The following is a 27,106-nucleotide window of genomic DNA, read 5'->3' as shown; positions in this document are numbered from 1 at the left end:
CGCCTGTGTGGGAGCGAGGGGGCGGTCTCGTTGTCCTAATCACGCTGATGCTGGCGTTGTTGTGCTTGTGGCGAAGGTCGTCACATTTGTCTGACCGGCTTTAGCCTTGTCCCCCCACCCCCTTCACTCTTTTTTTTTTTGGTTTGGATAGTGTGTTCGTGTGGACGGCGCAAAGGAAAGTACACGGAAGAGACGATGGCACACAGATGGCAGTCAAACCAGGAAAGTGGGGGTGCACGGCCCGCTCCGGCACTTCTCTCACTCTTCCGTTCACCACTCTGACAGGAAGCATCATGGCGGCACTCTCGTGGCGAATGGTGCCGCGCAGTAAGAGTACCCGAGAGCTGCCTAAGCGATATATACACGTGGAGCTACACCCAAGTAAGCTTGCTCTCACGCTTATCACCTGAAATCGCGCAAGTGGCGATGACGGGACACAGAGAAGCTCCAGAAGCGACAAGGGCTCGTGCAATGGCGGCCCTTCACGTTGCCTTTCCTCAAGAATCTGCGCTCTGCTTACCTGAACGCATCTCTCCCTCTCCCCCTTTACCGTTGAGCTTCTTCTGAGGAACTCATCTTACTCCTTTCCTCGATAACACACACACACACTTCAATAGCAATACAGGAGAAAAATACCATTCAATTATTTGAAGGACGCCGCCCATTGCCTCCCTGGCCTTGTTTCTCACCGTCTCTCTCCCTTTTTTTCTGTCTGTGTGAGTGCATGCGCCTCTCTGCTGCTTTCCATATTACTACAGGTGCCTTTCCTCCTCCATTGCCTGAGCAAGCGGGATTGTGCTGCTGCGTTGCACACCAAAACAATTCAAACATCGCTGTCCTCCTAACACAACTCTCCTTCCTCTTCTTTTTCTTTCTCTGGCGTTCGCTCAGTCACACACATACACGCGTGCACAGTTGACATCATCCTTCGCAGTGAGCGCTGCTTGATCCTTCTTCTTCATCTCTCCATCATCATCTTTGTGGGCAGCTGCTGTTGCGGCTGCTGCTTTGGTTCTCACCCTTCACATTTCCTCGCGTCCATTTTTTTTTCCTCCCTTTATTGTAGTTTTGCTCGCCTGTTTGTCATCCCGTTGTTATCCTCAGGCGCTCTGCTCCCCCTTCTCCTCCTTCTTTCCTTCCTTTCTTTTTTTTTTTTTGGACTCCGAAGTGTGTGTGCACCTGCACACACACACACACACGCACATCCCTCGACATACACATCGAAACACGCGCTGCTGTTGCCGCCACTGCTCTCTTTCGTGCCTTTGCTTTGCTGCTGCTTTGTCCCCCCCCCTGCAGTGTGTGAGGCTCTGCGCGCACTCTGTCTTTGCCGTTTTGTTTGTTTGTTTGTTTGAACCTCTTTGCGCGCGTGCTCTCTGCCACTCCGCTTCATTTGTGCGTGCTCACTTTCTCCTCTTTGCCCTAACTGTTCCTTTTCGTATTTCATGTACACCTATCACCGCTCTTCTCCTTTCTCCCTTTCCCCTCTCGCCCCTCTTCTTACACCCTCTGTGTGTCTTCTCTCTTGCTGTGCTGCTCTCTCTAGCGCGCGCACGTTTGCCGAAGCCACACGACACAATCAGCAGGATTCTACACCCATCAACCCCTTCACTCTTCTCCCGTGGCCAACAGAGGGCGGCAGGAGACAAAACATCGCTGTTGGCGTGCCTGGTGAACATTGTAGGAGTTCTTCTGTGCCTTCCTGCAACTTTTCCTTTTCGGAGTCGGCTACTCTCTCCTTGTCGCGCTCTTTTCGGGCGCGCGTCAGTGGTTGGCTCTTGCGTGTGGCTGCGCGTGCACCTCCGCGCATCGGCGCGCTTGAGTGTCGCGGTGCGGCTCTCTTTTTTTCTCGTCGCTTTAAATTGCTCCTGTCAACTGCGCACTTCTTCTCTGTGCTTACCACAGCTCCCCCTTCGACCTCCCCTCTTGTTTTCTGTGTCTCCCTACTCTCTTCCCCCCTCTCTTCTCCTTGCGCGTCCTCTGGTTCGGGTCCGCTTACTCGTGCAGCGGTAGGCGCAATTGTGTGGCTTCTGCCTTCTCCGCTGCACTCACGCCCTCGCAGGTTCGGTCACGCGGGAAGAAGAGCAACCCCACGGGAGCGTCGAGCGAAGAACGACGGCGCCGCCATAGATTCGAAAGGGGCAAGACAGAGGGAACCTCGCCCCCCTCCTCACAACTCCTCCTTTCTTCCCTAGCAAGAGAGTTTCAGTCGGCGTTGTGGGGCGGGGAGGGGCTATGGACAAGTACCAGAGGGTGAAGGTGCTGGGGAAGGGCAGCTTTGGCAGCGCCATCCTCATCAAGCGCAAGACGGATGGGCTCCTGTTTGTGGTGAAAGAGGTAGGAATGATGAGGATGAGCAAGAAGGAGCGAGATGAGGCACGGCACGAGTGCACAGTACTGCAGCAGCTGCAGCACCCCAATATCGTCCGCTACGTGGAGCAGTTTGAGAATAATAACAACCTCTACATTGTTATGGAGTACTGCGACGGCGGTGACTTGGCGGAGAAGGTGAAGCAGAGCCGCGGCCCTATGAAAGAGTCAAGCATGCTGTACTACTTCTCACAAATCTGCCTTGCGATGGAGTACCTGCACGCTCGCCACATCCTGCACCGCGACATCAAAACAATGAACGTCTTCCTCATGAAAAACGGAGCGGTGAAGCTCGGCGACTTTGGCATATCGACGGTGTTGCGCACGACAATGGGGATGGCCAACACCGTGTGCGGCACTCCCTATTACTTCTCTCCTGAGCTCTGCCGCAACCGTCCGTACAACAACAAGAGCGACATCTGGGCTCTCGGCGTGTTGCTGTACGAATGTGCCACCGGTGGACGCCACCCATTTGACGGCACCAGCATGAACCAGCTCATGCAACGCATTGTACAGGGGCACTACGTTCCTCTCTCCAGCCAGTACTCCTCAGACTTTCGCAAGATGGTTGACTGGTGCCTCCAGAAGGACCCAGCTAAGCGGCCTAGTATCAAGCAGACACTCGCTCTCCCGCTAATGCGCAGCTCTCTCGAGCAACTAGAGGAGAACTTGATGCTTGCTACCCAGTGCCGAGTGCGCCTGAAGGACATCATGGACTTCGAATCTGCTATGGATCAGGAGGAGCGCAAAGGAAACTCCCCACAGCCTTCTCCAAAGCCTTCCCCTCACGTAGTCGCCAAGGATGGGGTATCACCAGGTCAGGCGGCTGCGCTCGCCATGGCGCATCACCGCATATCCCCGCCATCGCAACAGCCGTCGCAGCCGCCAATGCCATCCCCAGGATGCGGCGGCACGCCGGCGGTGGTGGGGCCAAAGCCGTCTGCTCCTGTCCAGCGAAGCCCCTCTGCGAGTCCACGGCAAGACAACGGCCTTCACTACTTCTACAGTCCCTACCTGAAGAAACCCATCGTCAGCCCTTTGCTGCCGGGTGGTGGCGCCAGGCACGCCCCAGCGGATGCCCCGAACGGTGTTATTCCCCCGCCCCCAGCTCCACGTCCCCTTGAGGAGCCGCATCACATACCTCCGATGCGCAACAACGTCAACCTCGGCGGTGGCGCCGCTGAGGATCGGCGGGGTCTTGAGGCTGGTGGTGCTCCAGCAGCAGCAGCAGCAGTGACCCCTGGGCCCTCTCCCAATCCCGCGGACGTCTTTCACGCTGATATGCGCCGTGTAGACGCCATCATCGCCCGGTACGGCCGCAACACGGACGAGAAGGCGAAAGAGACGATCCACGCCTACATGCGTCGCAAGCACGAGGCGTACCTGAAGCGACAGAAAGAGGAACTTGAGGTCCGCGAGCGGCGGAACAAGATGCGCAAAGATGAGCTTCGCCGCGTCCTAGAGAATCAGCGGATGGCCGCCACGCCTCTCCACAATAACGATCACCGCAGCAGTCCTCAGCTGAACAACATGAACGCGAACGGGTACGCCGATGATCGCTCGCCACGCAGAGGCGCTCCGCAGTCCCGTGCCAAGCCGGAGAATCTGCAACGACCCTCCCGCTCCCCGCCATCATCTCCGTCACAGGCCAAGGAGCTCGTCTTGGCTCACACACCGACCAGCGCCGAAGCACCTGTCTTTGGCCGTGACCCGCGTCGTGGTGCTCCTCCAGGAGAGCCTGTGAGCCGCCCCACGACACCGCAGCGGCAGTGCTTGCCACCGCAGACGCGTAGTTCAGTGCCAGCCTTCCCGCATGGGGATCCTGTGGCGAGGAAGCCGCTGCGAAGAGTTTTGTGCGCGGCGAACTCGCCACAGCAGGCGCTCCCTGTCCAGCAGCGCCGCTCTGAGACAAAGGAGGCACGTCGCGCCGTCACGCCCTGTCCACTGCGCACCCCGTCGGCGCGGCTTGGCATCCCGCGTGACGCCGCTATCGACATCGACTGTCGGTCTTCAGCGAACTCAAAACTGGAGCCACCCTGTCGAGGCCGAAAGGCGCCGCTCTCTGCCGGCCTTGGCGGTGGCATCGACGGCCACCGGATGATGCTGCAGCCCAGTCAACAGCAACCGCCACAACCCCGGCGGCATACGGAAGAGGAGCAGCTGGTTGCACCTCGCGACAGGCGCGAACAGCGTGCGCTTGACGACGCTGTGGTTGCGCGCCGCCCATCCGCCCTTTACCCCATCTCAGGCGACGTTCGTGGGCACCGCACACCCTGTCAGGCTGCGCAGCCGCAGCCGCTGAACGAGCGAGAGTTGCTTAGCAAGGGCGTACCTGGGGCCGCTGCGGCAGAGCGCGCCCCCCCGAGTGTTGGTGGTAACCCCCGTCTTCAACGACCGAGTCGTGCGCTGCAGGGGTACTTGAAGCCCCTCAACGGGCGTGGCGAGGATGGCTTGTCGCCTTTGACGAGTCCGATCTCTGGTCAGAGCCCCAGAGAGGGTGCTGCTGGAGCGGAGCACGGCCACAGGGGTTCCTCTGGCGTGTCACCTTCTGCAAGGCCGAAGCAGCTTCCCAGTGCTGGCAACGCAAACCTGCCATCGGCGGTTCAGTTGGAGCTGGTCGACATCCCACGTGCCGCAGCTCCGTCCCCGAAGACGCCGGTGAACTCTTCTGCCCTAGTTGGGGAGACGCTTCGTGCACTTCGTCGCCACAAGATGCAGGGTGGCGCACCGGCACCTCCTTCGCCATCCGCTGTGGCAGCTGAGGTGAAGGACCTGCCAGCGCTCAACTTCGCTTCTCCTGAGCTTGAGCGTGGGGTACGTCGCAGCCAACACCGATATCACTCGGAAGAAGCCGCCGTGCGCCGCGGCATGATGCGTGAGCAAGGCTCTCGCGACGATGAACGCTTCTTGACGGATGAGTACCGCAAGCAGCACCACTCAGAGGAGTCCGCCGTGCCCAATACGCTGGAGGTGTTGCGCAATTTGCGTATGCAGCAAGACCAGGCCATGGAGGCGGAAGGCGGGGCTCGGGAGGAGGCGAATCCTGGAGGGCAGCTGGCGCTACTGAAGCAGCGGCAGCGAATGCAACATCGGCCACGGCAAAGCTCGGCGTCTTCATGCGCGTCGGTTGCGCTGACACCGCCGCTAATGACACGAGCCGCGGAGGCCGTGTCGCCTCCCAAATCGGAGGCACTTTCCTTTCACGACAGGAAGGCTCGGGGGTCTCGCGACAAAGCAGCAGCCCGACCGTCCGCGGCGCACGTGACGGCACTTTCGTTGGGTGGCGTTAATCGCATCGCCGCTCCATCGCAGGCAGCGCTGCCATCCGCCTATGTTGGCGCACCGCCGTCGCCTAAGCCATCAACAGGTGGCGGGGGCGGCGTTCAGAGCTCGATGGATGGGTACGCGGAGATGCTGCAGCACCTGAAAGATCTCCTCCAGCGCCGGCGCTGCTCACGTGCCGGGGGTGGTAGCGCCCCTATTTCGCCAAATACTGCTGACTCGGCGCAACCTGCGATGCATCGCCAGGGTGACCCGGTAGCGCGGTCGCCAGTGCCGATCCCGAAGCGAGAACTGCCTCCACCACTGAATCCCATGCCGTTTGACGGCGATGACATCAGTGGCACGAACGGCAGCGATGACGCTGGCGTTCTCTTGTCCCCACCGCACCTGAAGGAAACGAGACCGCTGCACCCTCAGCGAGCCTCTCTTCCTGCCCTGAAGATCCGGTTAAGCGGAAATGCGGAGGAAGAGGACGAGGAGGAGGACGATGACTTTGAAGATGCCGTCCCGCTGTCGCCAGTGCGATGTGCTGAGCTCAACGACGCCTATGCCCGTCAGCAGGACCAGCAGCCCCAGAAATCACATCGTGCATCGGAGGACGTGTACACGAATGTTGTGGACTTGACATCGGCTACGATGGAAGAAGAATTGGAGGGCGAGGAGGGCTACACGGGCTACGACAAGCTGCCATATTCGAACGAGCTGCTCAAGGGCCTCCAGTCCTGACATTTGGCTCTGTTGGGCGTTTCTGTTTTTTTTTTTTGCCTTTTCTCTTTGTGTATGTGGCGCCTGTGGGGCCTTGTCTTTTGGAGGATGCAGACAGAGAGGAGAGGCGATCTACCTCATGGCGCAGTTTTACAGCATCTGCTTCCGCCTTGTGCTTTCTACTCTCCGCACTCGCTCTTGTGCGCGTGTTTGGTGTGTAGGTCGGTATGCCATCCCTGCGGATGGTGACGTGCCGCATTCATTGCCCGCGCTCCCATCTCCAGCATACACAGCGGGAACGGCGCGGCGCCTTGTTACTCTTTTCTCGTAGTTCTTTTTTCGCACCTCTTTGTATACTTTCATGTAGAGCTTCTTCCCCCCCCCTCCCCACTGTCTGCCTGCCGCTTTGGCCCTCCTGATTATTGCTGTGGTTTGTTCGATTTTCTCTAGGCGACTTCATGGCAGCTCTGTTCGTTGTAGATATACCAGGTGGGGCTGCGAGGGTCACTGTCCTCATCTCTCTCTCTGACCTGCTCTCACGGTGCGTCTGCCACCCGATCTTTGGTCTCTTTGGCTCCTTTTTGTTTTCTTGCTCGTGCTTCTGTCGCTCACTGCTGTCGCTCTTGTCTCCCCTTCCACCCTCCCTTGCTCACCTCGTGGTATGTACAGTCGATGCGCATCGCCGCGCAACAACGCACTCTCCAGAGCAGATGCCATTGGAGCGTGTGTGTCGACGGTTCGTGCCGTTGTTTCTCGGTGTCGTCTTCCCCAGTCTGCCAAACATGTGCAGGGCGCACTTCCATGAGTCCCTGTCTCTTTCGGCTTTGATGTGTGTTTTCCTCACGTGCGCTGAGATCGTGTCGTCTGATTCGCCTTGCCCTTCATCCGTTGCGGTGCGCTTTGGTTGCGTTGGTGCCTCCTCCAGCCCCAGTTTATCAGTGCGTCCGTGAGAAGCAAACACCAAGGCACACACGTATACACACAAGCACATATACATACACACGCCCACAAGGGTCAGACTCGCCGCTTTCCCCCACCGTTCATCTCTCCTCGTCAGACGTGTGGCCGATCCTTTTCGTGCAATGAGGTCTACTGCGATGTCTTCACTCGCTCCACACTACTTGTTTTCTTTGGCCTTCCTCCCACGATCTCTCCAACGCACCCCTCCCCACACTCCTACACAAACCTGCACACCCACTCAAGAGTAACCTCCCATCCTTGAGAAGTCGATCGATACAGCGGAACGCTGGTGGACACCCTCCTCTGTGGTATAGGAATCAAGCAAACTTGCACAAGAGGAACCATCTAAGGCGGCAAAAGGCAAGAAAAAAATAGAACGCCATTGCATGCAATACTCTCACCTGCGCTTTTGGGAGTCATGCAGGTAGCACAGCAGCTGGGACTGCGCCTAGTTGTTTTCCCTCCCTCTTTACCGGTACACCCTTCGCCCCGCCCTCTTCGCATTTGAGTTGTGGATGACGTCCCGATTCAAGCAGTTTTTGGTGACAGACAGCGACGAGGACACCACTCTCAGGGACGCTCAGGAGACCCTCCCGCAGCCCAGCACCGAGGCAGAAACTGCACAGACAGCTCCACAAACGTCTGTGACGCTGAATCCAGCGAGTCAGAATGCTTTTTCCGGCACGCAGGTTTCGGTAGAGACGCCTGCTTTGTATGAGGCGACTGCGCCAGTGGGGACGGCAACACACATCTCATTACACACGGCGACACCGCTCAACCGCAGCGTCGCGTCCTCAACGCATTTCGTGGAGGAGTCGGTATCGCATGGCGTTGATGGTGGTGGCAACCCCGCCGACCTTACGGTCGGCACCTCCATTTCTTTTCAGGAAAGCCCCATCCCACGTGGTGGTGCGGAACAGGTCAGCGCCTCGCCACAGAGTATCAACTTCAGTGCTGCGGCCTTCTCTCCCCTTCTGTCAGTGCGGAGCGATTCGATGAGTGCGAGGCCGGCGCCGAAGATGCCAAGCCGCGCGGACTCTGGGTATGCTTTCAACGCTTCTCGCACCTTAGCTGCGGATGCCAACATGTCAGCACCACAAGAGGAGTCAGAAGAGCCAAAAGTTCGCGCTGAGGCTGAGCAGTCGCAGCGCTCTAAATCACAGCTCTTCACCGCCACCACGGACGGCGTCACTCCGCGCGAGTCGGGTGCTTCTGTGGCGAGCGATGACCAGGACAAGAAGGGTACGAAGGTGGTGGGGAGAAGAGTAGTGGAGCGCCGCAAGAAGGGCGCTGACCCTAGTGATTCCGAGAAGTTGATGCGAATAGATGAGCAGGTGATTCGACCTGGACGCGCTAATGGCGCTGCATCGACTGCGGCGACGCCTGTTGAGAGTCCTCGGACTCCGGGTGGTGAGTTGCGCAGGTTGCCGCCGCGGGTCCCCACCACGCGTGCTGACAGCCGAGGAGTATCCCCTCTCCTGCCTCGCAGGGCTCACAGCGCCAAAGACGCACAGCTGTCGACGCGCTCGCATAATTCAAATTCCAGCGTCGCCAACCCACTGTTGATTCTCCAATCGTCCCAGCTGCGCCGCTCTCCGCAGATGCCGTCCTCAACCGCTCTTGACGAGACCTCACCAACCTTCACAGTGGACGAGAGCGGCCAGCGCGTATCCATAAGCCAGGACGACGGTCGCCAGACATGGATGCTGCGCAGCCCCCGCCGCGGCGACACCGCTGCTGCATGTGCGCAGGAGGTCCCGCCACCTCCGCAGAAGCTGTCGCGGCGGGCACAGGACACACTAGCCCAGAAGCGACGCACCTTAGAGGTTGGTGTCAAGAAGCGCCGCATCGATAGCACGGAGGACTGTGTGGAGCCTGAGAAGCGACTCAGCACCTCGCGACGCACACGAGGCGCCTTCGCTTTTCCTGCTGCTGCCTTTTACTCTGATAAAGTGGCCCATCATCACTGTGAGATAGCAATATGGCTGCAGGACAATCAATGGACCAAGTACGTATATGACGGCATGGAGGTGTGCACGGAGGTACGTCGCGCCAGTGCCACCGTAACCAACCGCGAGGACACGGAGAAAGTGGTGCGTACGCTCCAGCCAGTGCAGGTGGAGCCCTCAGTCGGCGGCACGGGCATGTGCATGTGTGTCGTCTACGACTCAACGAATGAGGACGATGCTCTGCGTCGCTTGATCGACAGCAACTATGCCCGTGAAGACGGTGTCCGCCGCTACTTGAACCTGCAGCCCATGCAGCTGGCCAACGTGGAGACGCACCAGATGGTGGACCCACAGCTAGAGTCACCGGGACGCAGATCCGTGTCACCTTCAGAGGCGCAGAGCGCGGTTGAACCAATGCAGAGGAGCGCCACAGAACAGAGAGGCTTGGCGACGCTTGGTGGCCTGTGGTGCACGGTGGAGGCACTTGGAGAAGACGGTCGCCCTGCTGCGCGCAAGGGCATGAGTGCGCCGCGGCGTATTTTGCGCATTTGCGGCGGGCAGGCTCTCAGCATACAGCTCCACGTAGGCAGCGATGAAATGTTTGACGTGCGCTGCTACGAGCTACTTCTCTTCCCACGCGAGTCGCTTAGTCCGTCAGCGGTGAACTACGGTTCGGAGGGCCTTACTCTCGGCCAGGTCGTCGCACCGCCGGCGTCCTCCTTTCCGCTGACACCGCGCATTATCGATGATCCGGTGGTGCTGAGGGAGTACAAGAAGCGCTTACTGACGACGAAGAGCCGCCAGGTCGCGCTTATGAACTTTGAGGATGACTGCGCTACGTTTGCGACGGAACCGACGTCCTCTGACGATGCTGGCAAGGCAGGGGGTATCGCAGGACAGTATCTCACCCTCACTACAGTGACCATCAGCTCTCGACAGAAGTACACGATTGAGCTGACACTAGTCATGCTACCTTTCCGCACCGGTGGCATCTTAGGTGGCAAGACAGTGGCGGAGGTGCCGCGTTTCTGTGCGACAACCGTGTTGTTGTACCGTCGCCTGCAGGGTCTCTCTCTCTCATTTTCGACTAAGTCAGCCTTCATGTCAGCCTACAAGGCGCTTCTGTGGGCCACGGAGTGCGACATTGTGGACGTGCAGCACGTGGACGGCGAGGGTGGTGCCGTGTCCGGTGCGAGTTACTCGAAACTTCGCGTCTGCGCGACGACGTCGCCGATGGTGCCGTGGGTGGCGTCGTTCGGCAAGAGCCTTCCTGGACAGCCGACAGAGAACGCCTTCCACAGCAACTGCCTGGATTTCTCGGCGTTAGCACTAGGGGCACCACCCGGTGCCGATCAGGAAACTAACGTCGATGAGCGCGACCCCCTCACGCTGGAGGATTTTGTTATCTTTGAGGGCGAGCACAGCGCCGAAGGGGACGACGACGACACTCAAAGCGGACAGATCGGCACGCCAGGACGACAACGGCGCCGTAGCTCCATTTATACAAGCACCCTCGGCCTGCCGAAGGCCGCCAACACCGAGGGTGGCAGTGCTCTTCACAGCGCCGACACCCTCGTTGGCCTCACCGCCTTCGGTGTGATTCGACGGGCGGTGAGTCAAAAAACGTCCGAGGTGTTCGACGTGCGGGTGATGCCGCGCAACCGCGGCCGGATGGCACCCACGACCTGGGACGGCACTGCGGTGACAGAGGAAGGTCGGGCGGCGGCGAACAGGAAAACTGTGAAGACGCAAGAGGAGCGCCTCCTGCAGCAGGATGCAGAGGCGGCTATCATGATCGAATACGTCTCTCGCCTACCTTTTCACTCCCGCGTGTATGGCGTGCTGGTTGACGATCAGCGCTACTACATCTTCCAGGAGCCGTGGGTTTCGGCGCTGTCCCTGGAGGAGTCTATGAAAGGCTCGCCCGAACACGACGCGCTCATGTCCAATGAAATGTTCAGAGAGATGACGCGCACAACGGCCGTTATGTCGCTCAAGGACTTTATCCACGCTGTCCTGCACCCTGGCGTGTGCGAGTTGAGGCCAAAGGAGGAGGTGTGGCTGGAGATTGCGCAAGTGCTCGCTGCCCAGCTGCTTCTTCTGGTGACATCGCTGCACGGCAAGGGGATGCTGCTAGGCCCGTGCCCACCGCAGCGCCTGCTTGTCCGTGTCGAGGATCCCACCAAAGGCAGCCGCCAGGCCGAGGAAGAGAGCAATGTGAGCACAGCAGGGAAAAAGAAAGCGACTCCGACGCCGAGTGTAACGTCGAGCAACATCCAGCTCTTTGTGCCCGACATCGGTGTCAACACTCTCGCCTGGGGCTACGAGCGTCAGCAGTGTGGCGTACTTGAGTACTTGCCGCCTATGTACGTGCTGGAGCAGATGCTTTGTGACTCTTTTGGGAGGGAGGAGCGGCCCTGGACGATGCGCGATGACTGGTGGACATACCTGGTTCTCTGCTTTGAGTTGTTCGCCGGGGACGGCAGCGCGCTTGTGACCCCTGAAACGACTGCCGTTATCCCCACTCCGACCCCAACACTCACGAAGTTCTTCTCTCCGGTTCACATTCTCGATGTGTGGCAGAAGGTGATCACGGACACGACCTCTGGTGCATCGGGCACGGCAGCGAAAACGATCGGGCTGCGCACACGCCGCTACGTGCACCAGCGCGTGCTCAAATCTGTGAGCCGCTTCATCGACAGCTGGGTGGTGGCGAAGGCGGAGGAAATGCAGTACTTTGGCACCACCGCTGCCGACCATGGGCGCCGCATCGTGCGCGCCGTGCCGCTGCTGCCCGCCGTGCAGAACAAGCCGATTGGCGTCTCTCTCGCTGCTATGTACCTAAAGTCCACCAAGGGGGTGAGCGACACCTCCAGTATCGCCTTCCAGGCCGACAGCGACGAGGCCGGTGATGGCGCTGTGGAGAACATCTTGGTCAATATGCCGTGGATTTTTCAGGTGCGCGACTTCTTTGACACCATCCTCGATACCGTCTTTGCCCCAACCCCGTGCAGCGTGCACGGGCCGGCACTGCGACTGATGTCGCACCCCTTCTTCCGTGGTGTCCAGCTGGCGAAGGTTTTTGACGGCTCACACATCTATTCCGCTGCCGTCGCGGACTACGCAGAGAAGCACCTCACCAAAAGCAAAGTTCAAGCGACACTACTGGACTATCGGACGCGTACGTACCGCGGACTGTTGAGACTGCGATCAGAAATGCCCCTCATGATCACCGGTTCGACATACAGCACCTCTGTCCGGACGAACACTGGAGCTCCACTGCGCATCTTGTCCTCTCCGGCTTTCTGCGAAGAGCACGCTGCGTTCGAGAATGAGGACTCACAAGCAAGGCGGGGGGTGGAGGTCGACCCTGCTGAGGGACTTGTCTTTAGCCGCACGAACTCCACGGCACCCTCCGCCATTCCGTCGCCGCGATCGCAGACCTCCGCCACCGGGATGTGGGGCCAGCAGAGGCTGAGGGCGATCTACGACCCGGCGGAGTGGCACTCTATCGCGGCGCTGGAAACGGAGGTGCGAGGTGCGCTACACTTCTATGGCCCTCGCGAGTCAGTCAGCCGCCGCCGCGCCCCTGCTGAGGCCGACTACCCATCCAACCCGGTGAGTATTAGCAACAGGCCGATGCAACCGATGCGGCGCCACAGCGAGTTGGTGCAGGCCGAGACCGCCTCCATGACGCCATCTGGTTGCCGTCGCAACCCTCGCGAGTACGAGCACGTGGTAGACTCGAAGGTGGCACGCGCACCCGCTGCGCAGCCACAGCGCTCCGCTCGCGGCAGTGCCAACAGCAGTTTCCGCAGTGATGCGACCATGACGACGTCGCGGTCTGCCTTTGGCCAGACAAACACCGCCCCGCTTGTGCAGCCGTTGAAGCTGGGGGCACCGCACGATAGCCCCGCTGTCTCACGACGGGGCATTCCCGTGACGGCAGTGGACTCAGTGGGGCGTTTTCAAGAAGAGGGTACGCAAACCCCCCGTGCACACCGCTACACCGACGCCAGCAAGTTTGAGCGCCGCCTCAACGACTTGGAGGTAAGACACCCTCACCAGCGCCGTAATACCACACTGTCTACCTCGTCGCATCACAACAACGGCGAGGTCGCGACGGGGTACGACCCCGGCGCCTCTCAGCGCCAAGTGCAATCTTCGATGCACGGCTCACGTCCCTCCTCGCGGCAAGACGAGTGCAGTAATCAGCGGTCGTGGCCTAACGAGTTCTTGGATGCCGCGACAGTGCAGAAGAAGGGCCAACCTCACCGATTCGCCGACCAGAAAGGCTCCATGATGAACCGCACGACGAGCGACGAGCAGGCGCAGCACTCCGCGCGGCACCTCGGGCCGCATAGCCGCCACAGTGGACAAATTGTACACTCGGCCCCTAGCAGACATGCTTACCAGGAGAGCAGCAGCGAGGAGTCAGGCATGTGGGTGCCTTCCGACGGCGAGGAGGACATGGAGAACACACCGGTGTTGACCTACCGGTCGAATGACATGAACCGCAAGAGCCCCACGCCGCGAAACCCTCGCGCCTCGCGCCTCCAGCCAGCCGCCTCTGACCGCAGATCCTACTTTGAGTTCTAGTGCCTTTCGTCTGCCTGCGCGGCTGAGTCGAGCGTTCCTCAGGTTGCACCCATCTTCCTCAGTGCATACGCCACATGTCACAGCGAAATACGTTGTGCGTGTGTTGTGGCACTGCCTGTTTTTGCCTTGCTCACTCTGATGTGCTTTGACTGCTCTTTATTCGCTCACCTGATGTTGCAGTGCTCCGCCCCCCCCCCTTCCCCACCACGTCTTCGTGTACCTTTCCTCCCCTAATTCGTTTGCGTCGGTTTCGTGCACCACTGACGGTGTACCCGACGGGGGCAGGGCAGGGGGGTGGTGTGGAGGAACGTGCGCGGGAGGTAGAAAAAGAGGATGGTGAGGAGGTCCGATACACTGGGCTGAGTACCAGCAGTAGCGACTACCGTTCTTTCCTATTTGTTCCTCTCCTTTCTCCCCTCTGGGTTATGTTGCGTCGAAAGGCAAATCTCACGACGTGCGCGTGTGTCCACCATTGCCGTTTATCGGATTCATTCTCTCTCTCTCTTTTTGCCCTGATGGCAGGGGACACCCCAGCGCTGGCATCAGGGCCCAGTGCCCCTTCTTCTCACTCTGCGGGGGGAGGGGGGGAGTCAGACAGCCACCCCACCCCCTTGCCGAGCCGCTTCTGGTGGCGACAAGGGTCAAGCACCTAGGACGTGGGGGGGGAGGAGCCCGAGCGCCGCATCGCACTGCATGCCGGCAGCCCGGTCGTGGATGGCGATGCGCCGGCGCGACCTGCGACCGCGAGGACGCTAGTGCCATCCGTGTGCTAGACAGGATGGTAGCGCGACTCGAGCGTCACCCCGGGGGACGCGCCGCGGGGGCGGCCGGCATGATGGGCGCAGCTGCGAGGCGACCTGCGGAACGGGGTGTGTGGGTGGGCAGAGTATGAGCCTGAGGCCGTGCTTGGGTGGCTGGGTTGGCGCACTGCTGTACCGCGTGCATGCTGCTGCTTCGCAGCACGCGATGGGCCTGCGACGGGCCGGGTAGAGTTGATTTTGTACGGGATAGAATGGACGCGTAGAAAATAATGCGCTTCTTATTTTGTATGTTGTGTGTACGTGTGCTTCCCGCTTCGGCGTTCTTTTATTTGTATTTTGCTTGTACGTGTAGTTGGGAGTGTGCTAGTGTGTGCTGGGGCACATCGTGTCGCTTAGAAGGCGCGGCTCTTTTGACTCACTGGGTCCTGCGCGACTTACGCGTTGTCGGTTTTCAGGTTTGAGTATGTCGTGTATGTGCGTTCTTGCGAGTGCTCATGCTCTGTTGACAGCTGGTCCCCTCATGAAGACCCGCGTGCGCGAGGCTTTTATTTTTACGGATGGAAGGGAGATGATCGACCTCCTCGTTCTCCCCGACTTTTCTGTCGATGCTCACTTCTTTGTCATCCGCCTTTTCTTTTTGTTTTTCTTTGAGACAACTCTCGCGCGTGCGTGAGCACTGGCGATGTGGAGCTGCTCAGGCAGCGTTCCATCTGTACAGAACACATGTGCCCATGGTGAAACACAATCCCCCTCTTCCTCCCTCTCTCCTGCACTCATATCCACGCGCGCACACACACACACACAGACAGACGGACAGACAGACACACATCAGCATATTGCAAGGTGCGGCGCAACTGCAGATCATGAAGTGGTGGAATACCCGGCTGTGTTCAGTGTAGCTCGGTGTGCTTATTATCCTCCGAAGGGTACGTCAACTTGGGTCGACATTTCACTGATGAAGTCCCGTCACTGGTGGCCCACCAAGGTGCTGCCGTTGCTGCTACCTCTCACGTCTCCGTACTGGACAGCAGACACATCCGAAGTAATGATATCCGGGGTTGCTACTACTCCTCCCGCCACCCACGCTCCGGTCTTTGCCTTTCCTCCCCGTTAAATGCCACCATTTTTCCTCCCATCTGCGTCCCCATTTCGTCCTCTTTCTTTGATGCTTCTCGGTGCGCTGAAGCCGCCCTCCATTGAATATCTGCTTCGCTTAGAGCTGTAGTATCCTCATACACGTATAGACGGACACGTATACCCCACGCGTCTTCTGGCCAATAGTAGCTCTCATAGGGTTGACCGCCTCTGTTGCTCTTGTCGTCTTCCTGCGCGCCGCCCGTGCCGCAGAGTGCGGTGCTGGTCAACTATTATTTTTGTTTTGCGTTTTGTCTTTTGTAGGGGGGGGGGTCCACGACACTGCGCTCTGCTGGAGTATTCGACGCAGGCGCCTCAGATGGAAATTGACTTGCGCGACCGTGGTATCGCGCGTCTCTGCTTTGATGCCCAGGAGACGAACAAGGAAGAGGCAACGGTCGCCAGCGCTGTCGCTGCACTGCTGGCTGACCATAACCGTATCGACTGTGTTAGGGGGCTCAATACCGTCTTCGTGAACCTCGTCGAAATCCGACTTTCCCACAATGCGTTGGGTCGACTCAGCACCCCGTACGATGCTGTTCGGCAGATCTCTCTGCGTGATCTTGCTGCCGCGTCATGCTGCTGCGATGGTGTGGCGTCTTGGATTCGCTGCCTCCCCGCCACACTGCAGGTGATCGATATTGCCTTCAATGGTCTACACAGCTTCCTTGAGTGCACCTGCGAGTGTGCATCCTCTCTAGAGCTGCACGTTGCCAGGGATGGAGTGATGGTAAAGCACTTAGTCTTCGATACGACCATGTCCCTCGCTCGGCTGCTGCGCCACCGTTTACCCTTCGCGCTGCCTCTCTTTTTCTCTGCTCAGCGGTTTCCGCAACTGCGGGAGCTCAACGTGTCGCATAACTCCTTGAATGTGAACCTCTGTGAGAGCGATGAGATGCAAGACGGGTACAATGCTCTCCAGGCATTGTTGGCTGAGCATCCCTTCACCGCGGAAACCGCAGCGACGCTGTCCTCCGTCGACCTCTCCCACAACCGAGGTTTGGCTGCCCTGAACTGCTTCTTTTTCTCGATCCCACCATGCACCGAGACGAGTTCGAAGGGGACGGTAGCGGCAGCTACGCAGTCAGCTGTTGCGCCGCTGTGCTCGGTGAACGTGGCTGGCACCGGGATTGAGGATCTTCAGGGTATCTCAGCCATAAGCGGGCACGGTGGCGCTGTGCAGTGGGACCTACATCTCCACCCGTCGCCGGTCTCTCGCATGATCCTTGGCGCGGCACCATCTGTGATGCTACAGCTTACCCACGCTATCGTGAGCATGCGCGTTGACGAGCAAAACATGCTGGCTGCTGCACTGACCGAGGTGATGCACGAGGGTGGGATCTCGAGTACTCCCATTGCGCGCTTTCAGTCGGTAGCCCAACTGGACGCTCTGGAGCAGATCGCTGCGGCGGCTATCTTGAAAGAGCAGCCGAATATGAGTACCGCCCTACCCGACGGCGCGACTTGGATTTCCACTCTTGCGTACGCCTGCCTTCTGCGTCAAGTTATTCCCTCCCTTCGCATCTTGGACGGGGCTTTGTGCGTGGAGCGGTGCGAGCAGCTCTTCTTGTCGTCTCTGTGCCAGCTACTGCTGGGAGACCCTCGACCACAACGAGCCTCATCCTCTTGTCTCTTACCGATGAGAGCTCCCCCCCCGCTCCATCCAAGCGCGCCACCTGCGCTGCCATTGTCGGTGCAGCGTGGGCTAGGCGGCGCCGCCCACTGTGTCGCACCGGAGTTGCAATCACGTATTGTGATCACCACGGAAGCGCCAGCAGCGAATGGAACCGTAGTAGGTGCTGAGGTCGTCGATACTTTTACTACTGCTGCTGTTGTGCGTCCAGGCCAATTTCAGGCAGCGCTGGTCGCCCTCCGCCCGAGTTGTTCCAGCTCGGTAGCAGCGCGGGCGACCACCACCCGCACCTCGTCTTGCCATTCTACGATGAGTGCCTCTTCTGTGTGCCCTGAAGAAAGCGCGGCCGTGCCAGGCAACGGCGACGCTCTCCCACCTGTTCCTGGAGAGGACTGGTTTACGCCATCTGGCCTGGCGCCAGAGGAGAGGGCGCTATACGAGTCTCTGTGCCAGGAAGCCAAGGAACTGCAGGAGGCGGTGCTGGCAAGCAACGAGCGATGCCGCGACATCTGGGCGCACACTGAAGCACTGCAACAGCAGCTCAGGCAGGACCGAACGCTCGTGGCAGACCAGCGGAAGGAGATCGGTCGGTTGCGGCAAGAAAAGGAGCGCCTCCAGGGGAGTGTGGGACAGGCAAAACGCCGATTGGAGAAGCGGCAGAAGGAGGTGACCTACGGCGTCACGGCTATGCAGTCTCGCGAGGTGGCGGCGCGAGAGAAGGCGGCCATGGAGCGGATCGCGGCGCGGGAGAAGGAGCTGGCGCGCCGTGAACGTCAGTTGCGTCAGCGTGCAGCGCGGTCTGGTGCGCTGGCTGTGGAGTACCACCGCAACGGCCCGCCTGGGCAGCGGAAGAAGCTGCGCAGCGAGGTGCTGCGTGAGGCTGCAGTTCGCAAGCGCTTGGCTGAGCAAGAGAACAAGGACCCCCTCGCCTACTCGCCGTCGCCCTTCAAGGCGGAAGTGCGTCGCTGCAGTCCTCGCCCATCACCTGATCAGAGACCGACCGCTCGCACAGCTACCCAGGAGGAGCAAGATTACTTTAGGCTCTATGGAGACGCGGTCCGCCCTGGACTTTGCGAGGTGGCAGATCACTACGTGGCACATCTCCCTCTTGCACTGCAGCAGCAGCTTCGTGAAGCGTCTTCGCAGCTACCTTCCAGCGGCAGCCTTGACGAATCGCGCGGCCGAAGCCACAAGGCAGCGTCATTGCAGCGGCGTGGCTCCCCGACAAGCGGTGAGGTAGTCGACCCCCTTGTCGACTACGTTGGAGAGACCGACGCGAGGAACCGCATGCCGTCTTCGGAGGCGGCTCGTGATTTGAGCTCCCTGTCACTGTCGGAGCTGCTGGATGCTGCGGCCGCGATTCGGCAGAAGCAGCTTGCGCTCCAGCGGTTGCAGCACCAGTGGCGACGACCACCGGTGCCTCCTATGCCGTCTCCCGCGGGAGAAGAGACGACGCATATTGTGGACGTCGTAGTACAGTCGACCTCGGAAAGCGTTTCCCACCACCCCAGCAGCGGCAGTCACGACAGCGTCGATGCTGACGACGCGGGCGCCCCACAGACGCCTTTGTCGGATATACACTTGCATGTTCTCACCGACTGTAGACACTCGCCATTTTCATCGCCCGCGCATGAACAGGACTCTCCAGCGCTGAACAGCGCACAGCAACTCTTTGATCGCATCCTTGATCAGCGAGCAGCCGTGACAGTTGGCCTGATGGCGGCATCCACAGGCGTGAAGGCTGCCGTTGACAACCGCACGACTCACATGGTTGATTTTCTCTCCTCCAAGCAAGGGGACCGGGGCTCTCCAAGCGATGCGTATGGAGAGGAGCGCGATGACGCCACTGGTGACCTGACGAGTGACGCTCTCACAGACAAAGCAGAAGACGCCGTTGCGCAGCGACCGCAGACTAGCCGCGCGCTGTTTCGGTAGTCATGTTGCGCATATACGCACTGCCTAAGGCAGAGAGACGTGGAAGTGCACTCGTGCGTCCGTGACGACGACGCGGCCTTCTCCTCCTCTCCTGCTACTTTGCCTACCCGCCCATGCGCCTTCATACGCACCAGAAAGCCCGCATGCCATAGACGGACATAGACCATAGACGGAAAGCGACTATCGCCGCAAAGGAGAAAAACAAAGAGTGGCCGCGCATGATAAGGGGGGTGGGGGGGGTGGGAAGCAAGTGGACAGCATGAAGAGGGGGTAAGAGGTGGTGGTAGGTGTTTTATGGCGTCCGCCGTGTATGCGTGATAGTGCTTCTTTCTGCTTTCACCAACTGTCTCTGGGTCCACCTACCAGCGGCACCTCGCCCCTTCTCTTTTCCCTGACCGATGGCCTCTGCGCAGCCATATGGCTGTTGAGGACGGGCTGCAGCTGCAAACAGCAGAGCACACAGACAAACGAGGTGGAGATGAAAACACGCAGCCGGCGCATGCGATTACACCGCTCATTCGTTGCTGTGTATGGGACTGTGCTGCGACGGAGTGCGTGGATACTCTGCCGTGTCGCACAGTCACACAGACAATGTCTTTTCGTAGTGGGTGCCCTCTGGACCCCGTGGCAGAGCCGCAACTGTTTTTCTCGCACCAAGCGATGCCTCTGACCTCCGACCGTTTCTCGGTTTACTCCTTCACATGCTCGCTCCCCCTACCTCTGCCCACCTCCGACGACGCGGTGTTCTTTTTTATGCTGACTGACTCTCCATCCTTCACCTCTGCCTGCTGGACAATTCGCCGCTCTCTCTTCACCGACACACTGTCTCACGCTACGCTGCGCTCGAGCAGTCATTCCACATACGCCTTTCCAACCCCCCTTCCCTATTGGCAAACAAAGAGAGAGAGAGAGCCTACTGAGTTTCCTTGTAGATTCTTGTCACCGCCTCTCTGCGTTGGTGCCCTCCTTTTTGTTCTTTGAGCATCTGCCGATCGACAAAGCTGACTCTTTCGAACCCCACTCCCCATCCCACCTCCCTTCTTCCTCAGTGCGACTACTCCTTCTACGCACCGCCCCCCGTCTGTACACACCGCAATCATGTACAACGATCACAAGGCCACGGTGAAGAATGCTGACATGCCAGAGGACATGCAGGCAGACGCGATTGAGGTGACGCTGCAGGCAATGGAAAAGTTCAACATTGAGAAGGATATCGCCGCCTACATCAAGAAGGAGTTCGATAAGAAGTACCAGCCGACGTGGCACTGCATTGTGGGCCGTAACTTCGGCAGCTTTGTGACACACGACACCCACTGCTTCCTGTACTTCTACCTCGGCCAGGTCGCTGTGTTGCTCTTCAAGTGCGGGTAAGGCCAACCATTTTCTTATTGGATAACAAGAGCACAAGGAGGAACTCACGCCGCCGTCCATCACACCCCTCATCCTTGATCTGCCATCGACAGAGAGGTACACCTACCCGCCAACAATAGAGCAGGGCGAGAGACGCGATGGAGAGCCGGCCGCAATCTCGGCGAGTGGGGTGGCACCGCGCTCTTGGGTTTACCTTTCCCGCAGCCATCGTAGCCCTCTCTCCATTTCACGTGTTTGTCTGCGGCGGCCTGCGATGAGGGCACATCGAAACACGCCGTGTGGCGTGCCCACACATACACTCTAGAGAATGGCGAGGAGGGATGGCATCTTGGACAACAAGATGATGGGAGTCGTTCTATAGACTTTCGCTTTCTCTGCCTGCTGCTTCTTTACACGCGTTTGGTTTGTGCGTGCGGGCCGCTGGCACGTCTCCATTGAGTGCTTGTGCTCTCACTTTTTTCTTTTCCGTTCCGAAATGCCTTTCGCGCACTTTCTTGTCTTTTTTTTTTTTGCTTGCTGAGCCGCTGTTGTGTGTGTGTGTGTGTGTGCGTGTCTCTGTCTGCTCCCCCCCTTCCCCCCACCCAACACACACACATCAAATCCTCCTCGTTCCCCCTCGTCTCTCTCTCTCTCCCTCTCTCGCTCACCGCCATCACGTAGCTGCCCTCGCCTCCCTTTTCTTTGTCGATTCGCATGGTTTGTTGGTGCGTTGTCTGTCTTTGTGCGCAGAGGAGTTTGTATCGTTACCGAGCTTGACACTCACTCGACAGACAGAGGGAGAAATAGCGCTGGTGCTGTGGATTTGGACGCCGCTGGCGTTGGTGCGCTTTATCCACTCGTGAAAAACATTGCTGCATAAGAGTGCGTAATGCAACGACGCCTCCGAATAGTGCCGACGTATGTGGGCGTGTGCTCAGCAGTGCAGTAGTGTGCGGAGTCGGGTTGGGTGCAGCCGCGAAAGGAGAGACCTCATAAAAGACGGCAGTGAGACAGGGGCGGGGGTAGTGCGGGGGAGAGGTCATTGGCCGAAGAATAACAAACAAACAAAAAGGACATTTATGTATTTAACTTTCCACCCTTTGTCTTCCCCTTCTTCATCTGCGTTTATCCACGTCTCTGTGTGCGTGTGCATCTCTCTATTTCTCCCCGTGCGAGCGTTTCTGCGCACATTTTTCTTCTCGCGTTCATGGAAGGATAGAGCATATGGAAGAGAGAGCAGCAAGAGGCACGCAAAACAGTAGTGACATGAACGAAAAGAGATCGTGCTATGACGGAGACAGGCAGAGAGGGAAGGAGAGAAAGAGGTGGTTCTCGAGACTCAGTCTTGCATTGAGCGGACAAGTTCTTGAGACGAAGTGAAGGCAACCGTGAAGGCGAGGAATAGAAAGGAGGAGGGCGCAACTCTGCAGTTGTACTGTGCTCTCTTTTCACCCCCAGGTTCAGCTCCTTCCTTGACTCAGTGCCCCCCTCTCTCGTTGGCGCTCTCTTCACTGTTCTTCCTCTTTCATCTTTTGCTTTTCCTTCTCCCCCCTCCCCCCACGGCAGCACTTCATCTTTGCATGTAACCTCCAACGCGGACTGTGTTAGTCAGAGCTGAAAAAAGAATGCGATTTGAGACAAGCGCTTATCAGAGACGATCGACCTAGCAAATGGCAGTTACGGCTCGCCTCGGGTCTGTATGGAAAACAGCCCTGTTGATGGGCACCTTACCCCTCTCCCCCTTCCGTGGCACGCGGCCTCTCTTGTTTTCCTCCCCCGTCTTCTGGAGGGGCCTACTGTTCTTCTGCCAGCACCTGTGCGTTGTCCGTGCTGGAGGATGAGCAGGTACCAGCGCACTAAAGAAACAGGCGAGCCATGCCATTTGTTATGTGTACCAGCGAGAGATGCGGAGCTACGGACTCTCAACAGAGTACGGAGCTCTTCTGCACTCCGTTCCAGGTGTCCGTCATCTCCACAATGATGTGCCCCTGTCCCCGGAAGTGCTTCACCCCCTACCCTCTCCCCATTCTCGACTTATCGTCTTCTCTTTTTTCTTTTTCTTTGGGTTCTGTGCTGCGCGCACCGCCTCAGGTGGCGCGTCCGCAGGCAGGCGACTGCATATCCGTGCAAGCCTTCCGCTTCTCACTGGAGTCATCCTTTTTTTTCACTGTGGTAAGCCCTACAATACACACACACACACACACTCACACCCACACACTCGTTGTGTGAGGGATTTCATACGGGTGGTAGGCGCACGCAGAGCGTTCTTCACCCATCATGTTTACCTTTTCTTGCCAGTGCCAAAGTTGCCGCGGCAACCTCGTCGCGACGGAGAAGGAGTTCTACTTCACCTCCTCTGTTTTTCGTATTGACCTAGACTGGAGCAATGTGAAGCGAATCCGCCTCGAGACGCAGCAGGTGAAGGGGGTGCCGACGAGTGTGCTCGTGGTAGTGTTGCAGCGCAGCGAGGCTATTGTGATGCTGTCGCCCACCCCTTCCGCACAGAAGAAGCGCTTCCTTTCCTCTCGCAAGTACTTCTTTTATGACTTTCACGATCTTCTCGGGGCGGAGGAGCAGATCAAGCACTTCATGGAGCAGTACAGAGCCTCGGAACGGTCCAAGAAGGATGAGGCACGGGATGACTTAGAGAAGGGATCCTCGGCCGCAACAAAGCCGCAGACAGACAAGGCTGATGAGAAGGACGAAGTGAGTTCCTCATCCTCGGACGCACCAAAGGAGGAAAGCCTGAACAACTCCCGCACAACACCCAGCCGCAATCCAGAGCTCGACACGCGACGTACGACAGTCGGACTGTCCTTTGCAAGGCGCGCGACGCCATCGACCTCGTCGCGCAGCAAGCTTACCGGCAAGTTGGTTACCATCCCTCTCAGAAGCCCCCCAAGGGCCACGTCCGGCAAGTACGCGCGGCTCTTTCTCAAGGTCTACCAGTATGTTGCTGCTGTGCTGATCGTTGTCATGCTTGCTCTGCTCACTCGACACTATGTCCGATTTGGTGACCTGCACGTCCAGAAATCCTCGCATACCGCGGAGAAGCTGCTGCGCGACATCCACGCGCTGTCGGACGTCAATATCAGACTGGAGTCCTACAACAGTCAGGAGAGTCTGCGGCAGTACAACAAGAGACGGAAGGACCTGTCGAAAGAGAGTCGTTCCTACATGCATCAGCTCGAGCAGGCGGCGGTCGAACTGATGGAGCGCTATGTCGCGCTCCAGACCAAGATGACCACCTTACGTGGTCATCGTGCACAGCGCATTGCACGTGAACAGCAGAGCGGCACTCAGTCCCCACCGCTACCGTCTATCATGTCGTCCGCGTTCGGTACACCAAAGACGACAACCGACCGGGCGCAGCTCTTTTCACAGCTCAGAGTGGCGTACAAGTCGCGCGCAGGCAACCACGGTGCCGCCAAAACTGGCGTAGGCCAATGTGGCAACGGCGAAGCCTGTAAAAAGGCCAGGAGGCGGAGGGCTGCACCACACAAGATGTCTCTGTCTCGATTCAGGTCGGGTGTGCAGCGCTGGGTTCACCGGATGCAGTCTGGGTGGAATGATGTAGCCAGCTTCAGATCGGCGCCGGCAATGGAACTGTTTACGGCCCCCACGCCCTCGACGGACGGGCACCACGACTCCATGGGGGGAGCGGCGTGGATGATCTACACGGAGGAGATGGGCGAGGACTTCCAACTCACAGAGTGGGTGTCGGCCGCCGAGTACGAAGACCGCCACAGCTGCCGGCAGGTCACTCAAGAGCTGCTCGAGACAGTGGAGGTGACAGAGCATGTGTTTGCCACCTTCAGCAGCATGTTCCTCATGGACCGCTACCGTAAGCTGGAGTCGAGAGAAGAGCGTGCCTCGCACTGGATGCAGCCTCCCCAGGCACTCCACAGTGTCCCAGGTAGCAGCAAGTACTACGCGGCCAAGGCGTTCTCGAGTGAGGAGGTGGCGCACGTAGCGATGCTGCGCCGCTTCGTGGGCAGTCTTCTGCACAACGAACCGTTGGAGGCGAACCATGCCCGTCGTCGCAGTACGGCCTTGCGGGTGGCCAACGCAATGCTCCACTACCGTCAGCGTGAGGTGCAACTTCTGCGCGCGCGCAATCAGGGCAGCCCGAACAACGCGACGGAGCTGTGGCGACTGCTGGAGGAGGAGGTGCTGCGGCCCACGACGACTTCTCTGCGCGGCAACCCCGACATCGACGAGTCCGCAATGTACCTCCGAAACTCGATAGCGGAGCTGAGCTTTTGGTACCGACACGAAGTTGCTTGGCATGAACACGTGCTCTCGTTCTTCACGCCTGAGGAACAGGCGGAGATTCGAAGCAGTCTGGGCACCGTCGACAGGGACCACAGACGCCTCGGAGGCCGAAGAGCCCACCCAATAGAGCTCCACTGGATAAACCTGCCGCTGTTCCGTGGTCTCCTCTGCTTCGAAGGGGTACCGTATCTGCAAGGTGACGCCAGCGGGGTCGACGACGACGCCGCCGCCGAGGGAGCCACTGTAGACGTATTGCAAGAGGAGGAAAAAGGGGAGACCGAGGAGGGCGCTAGTGACATCGGCGAAAGTAGAACGGAGAAGTTGCATTCGGATGCCATCACCAAGCGCACCACCGCGCCGTCTTCCCCGTCGGTGATTTTAGCTCACTGGCTGCCAACGCCACCAGAACGCAACAAAACATCCTTCACAAACAAAAAGGCTCCGTTGAACCATACCCCCAATGCAACACCGACACCCTCACAGACCCCAGAAACGTCACTGAATGCCGCGGCTTCGCTCCCCGAGCAGAGGTCGAAGGAGACAGACCTTTGGAAGGAACTGAAACTTCGCTGGATGGCTGACCTGGATGTCTTTCGGCTCACATTTAACGCTCAGTTGGCGGGCCACAACGCCCATGGCGCGAGCTCATACTGCACGGATGAAGAGGAGCACGGTGTCGTTGCTGGTGTAGCCGAAACCCGTTGCCGACTTTTTGGGCTCCTCTCCTTAGTCAACGAAATTTACGTACTATACTTGATCCCTACAGTGGCGCAACGCTTTGGTGCGTTCCTACGGGCGCTCTTCCCGCCGTACTTTAACTCTCCCAGCAGCAATGTGTACATTTCTGCCCTGCGGAGCTGGGGCAAACAAGACCCTGCTGTGCAGCTTGCCATCGCTCAAGTCACAGGCTTTGCTCCCGGCACCACGAGCGATATCTCGCGCTCTCTCCTCTACCTTGTCTTGCAGCCTCCTCCGCTTCTGCAGACAAGCGTCACCTCCACCCGCCAGACGACAGCCGCGGTGATCGTACTGCTCCTGTTTCTGGGCGTACTGACCGCTCTCTACGTGATGCATTAGTGGGCGCATCTTGTGAACAATAGTGCGTACTTGAGTGTGTCTGTACGTGCGTGTGCGCTCTCTTTTTTTTTTACTTGCCGCGTCTTTGCATGATGATGCGTGAGAATAGAGCTCCTTTTCTGACTATTGCCGGCGAAGCACTCCTGGCATGCCCCCTGCTGTGCTTCTCCGCAGTTTTTTAGGTGGTGTAGGCAGCACGCACGTCCCTTCTCTCCTGCACATCCCTAATCTACTTGTGTTCTCTTCTCGCTGTGTAGCACAAGACACCTTCTTTCTCACTCCAAAGAACTCCTCTCTGTGTTCGCGTTTCATCTTCCGCCCCCCCTTGCCACCTTCTGTTGCCTCCATTGATTTTGTGTTGTGCTGCGTTTTTCTTGTTTTCTTCGTGTGCGATTACTGTCCTCCTGCTGGCGGTGGCCGACTGAAGTTGTCGCGAATGACCCCCTTTCCTTCCTCCTGCCTACTTCGTTTGTCTTTCAACGTATAAATTCCCCGTCATACAACGTGCGCTCCAGTTCCACTCGAGCCCCCCCCCCCCAGCTCGACGCAGGCCCATCGCGTGCTGCGAAGCAGCAGCATGCACGCGGTACAGCAGTGCGCCAACCCAGCCACCCAAGCACGGCCTCAGGCTCATACTCTGCCCATCCACACACCCCGTTCCGCAGGTCGCCTCGCAGCCGCGCCCACCATGCCGGCCGCCCCCGGGGTGACGCTCAGGCTCCCCACACCAGCAGGCAGCGAAGCCCCGGGTGCGGGGTGCCGCTCGAGTCGCGCTGCCACCCTGTCCAGCACACGGATGGCACAAGCGTCCTCGCGGTCGCAGGTCGCACTGGCGCATCGCCATCCACGACCGAGCTGTCGGCATGTGGTGCGATGCGGCGCTCGGGCTCCTCCCCCCCACGTCCTAGGTGCCTGACCCTTGTCGCCACCAGGGTCGGCTCGGCAGGGGGCGGGGTGGCTGTCTGACTCCCCCCCTCCCCCCGCAGAGTGAGAGGAGGAAGGGGGGACCCACTCGACACTGAGAGGAGCGCTGGGGCGTCTCCTGTCATCAGGGCTTACCTTTTTCTGGAAAGAAG

General features: G+C 58.8%; 5 protein-coding genes across 5 annotated transcripts, besides 2 other annotated features; all 5 read left to right on the top strand.

Annotated features, from left to right (window-relative positions):
• Positions 1-2,235: 2,235 nt before the first annotated feature.
• On the top strand, positions 2,236-6,378 carry LPMP_320290 (serine/threonine-protein kinase Nek1, putative; the record flags this gene model as incomplete). The annotated part of the gene is made up of 1 exon (XM_010703415.1): positions 2,236-6,378. The coding sequence occupies one exon, from the start codon at positions 2,236-2,238 to the stop codon at positions 6,376-6,378; it is 4,143 nt and encodes a 1,380-aa protein (XP_010701717.1).
• Positions 6,379-7,832: 1,454 nt separating this feature from the next.
• Positions 7,833-13,865, top strand: LPMP_320280 (protein kinase, putative; the record flags this gene model as incomplete). The annotated part of the gene is made up of 1 exon (XM_010703414.1): positions 7,833-13,865. The coding sequence occupies one exon, from the start codon at positions 7,833-7,835 to the stop codon at positions 13,863-13,865; it is 6,033 nt and encodes a 2,010-aa protein (XP_010701716.1).
• Positions 13,866-14,375: 510 nt separating this feature from the next.
• Positions 14,376-14,896: a repeat region.
• A 1,183-nt stretch (positions 14,897-16,079) lies between these two features.
• Positions 16,080-19,328, top strand: LPMP_320270 (hypothetical protein; the record flags this gene model as incomplete). The annotated part of the gene is made up of 1 exon (XM_010703413.1): positions 16,080-19,328. The coding sequence occupies one exon, from the start codon at positions 16,080-16,082 to the stop codon at positions 19,326-19,328; it is 3,249 nt and encodes a 1,082-aa protein (XP_010701715.1).
• A 1,098-nt stretch (positions 19,329-20,426) lies between these two features.
• On the top strand, positions 20,427-20,699 carry LPMP_320260 (dynein light chain, flagellar outer arm, putative; the record flags this gene model as incomplete). Its single annotated transcript, XM_010703412.1, has 1 exon — positions 20,427-20,699. The coding sequence occupies one exon, from the start codon at positions 20,427-20,429 to the stop codon at positions 20,697-20,699; it is 273 nt and encodes a 90-aa protein (XP_010701714.1).
• A 2,256-nt stretch (positions 20,700-22,955) lies between these two features.
• Positions 22,956-26,030, top strand: LPMP_320250 (hypothetical protein; the record flags this gene model as incomplete). Its single annotated transcript, XM_010703411.1, has 1 exon — positions 22,956-26,030. The coding sequence occupies one exon, from the start codon at positions 22,956-22,958 to the stop codon at positions 26,028-26,030; it is 3,075 nt and encodes a 1,024-aa protein (XP_010701713.1).
• Positions 26,031-26,504: 474 nt separating this feature from the next.
• Positions 26,505-27,084: a repeat region.
• Between the last annotated feature and the right edge of the window lie 22 nt (positions 27,085-27,106).

Source organism: Leishmania panamensis, assembly GCF_000755165.1.
Source record: "Leishmania panamensis strain MHOM/PA/94/PSC-1 chromosome 32 sequence".
NCBI lineage: Eukaryota > Euglenozoa > Kinetoplastea > Trypanosomatida > Trypanosomatidae > Leishmania > Leishmania panamensis.
This window is presented reverse-complemented; position numbering and strand designations above follow the sequence as displayed.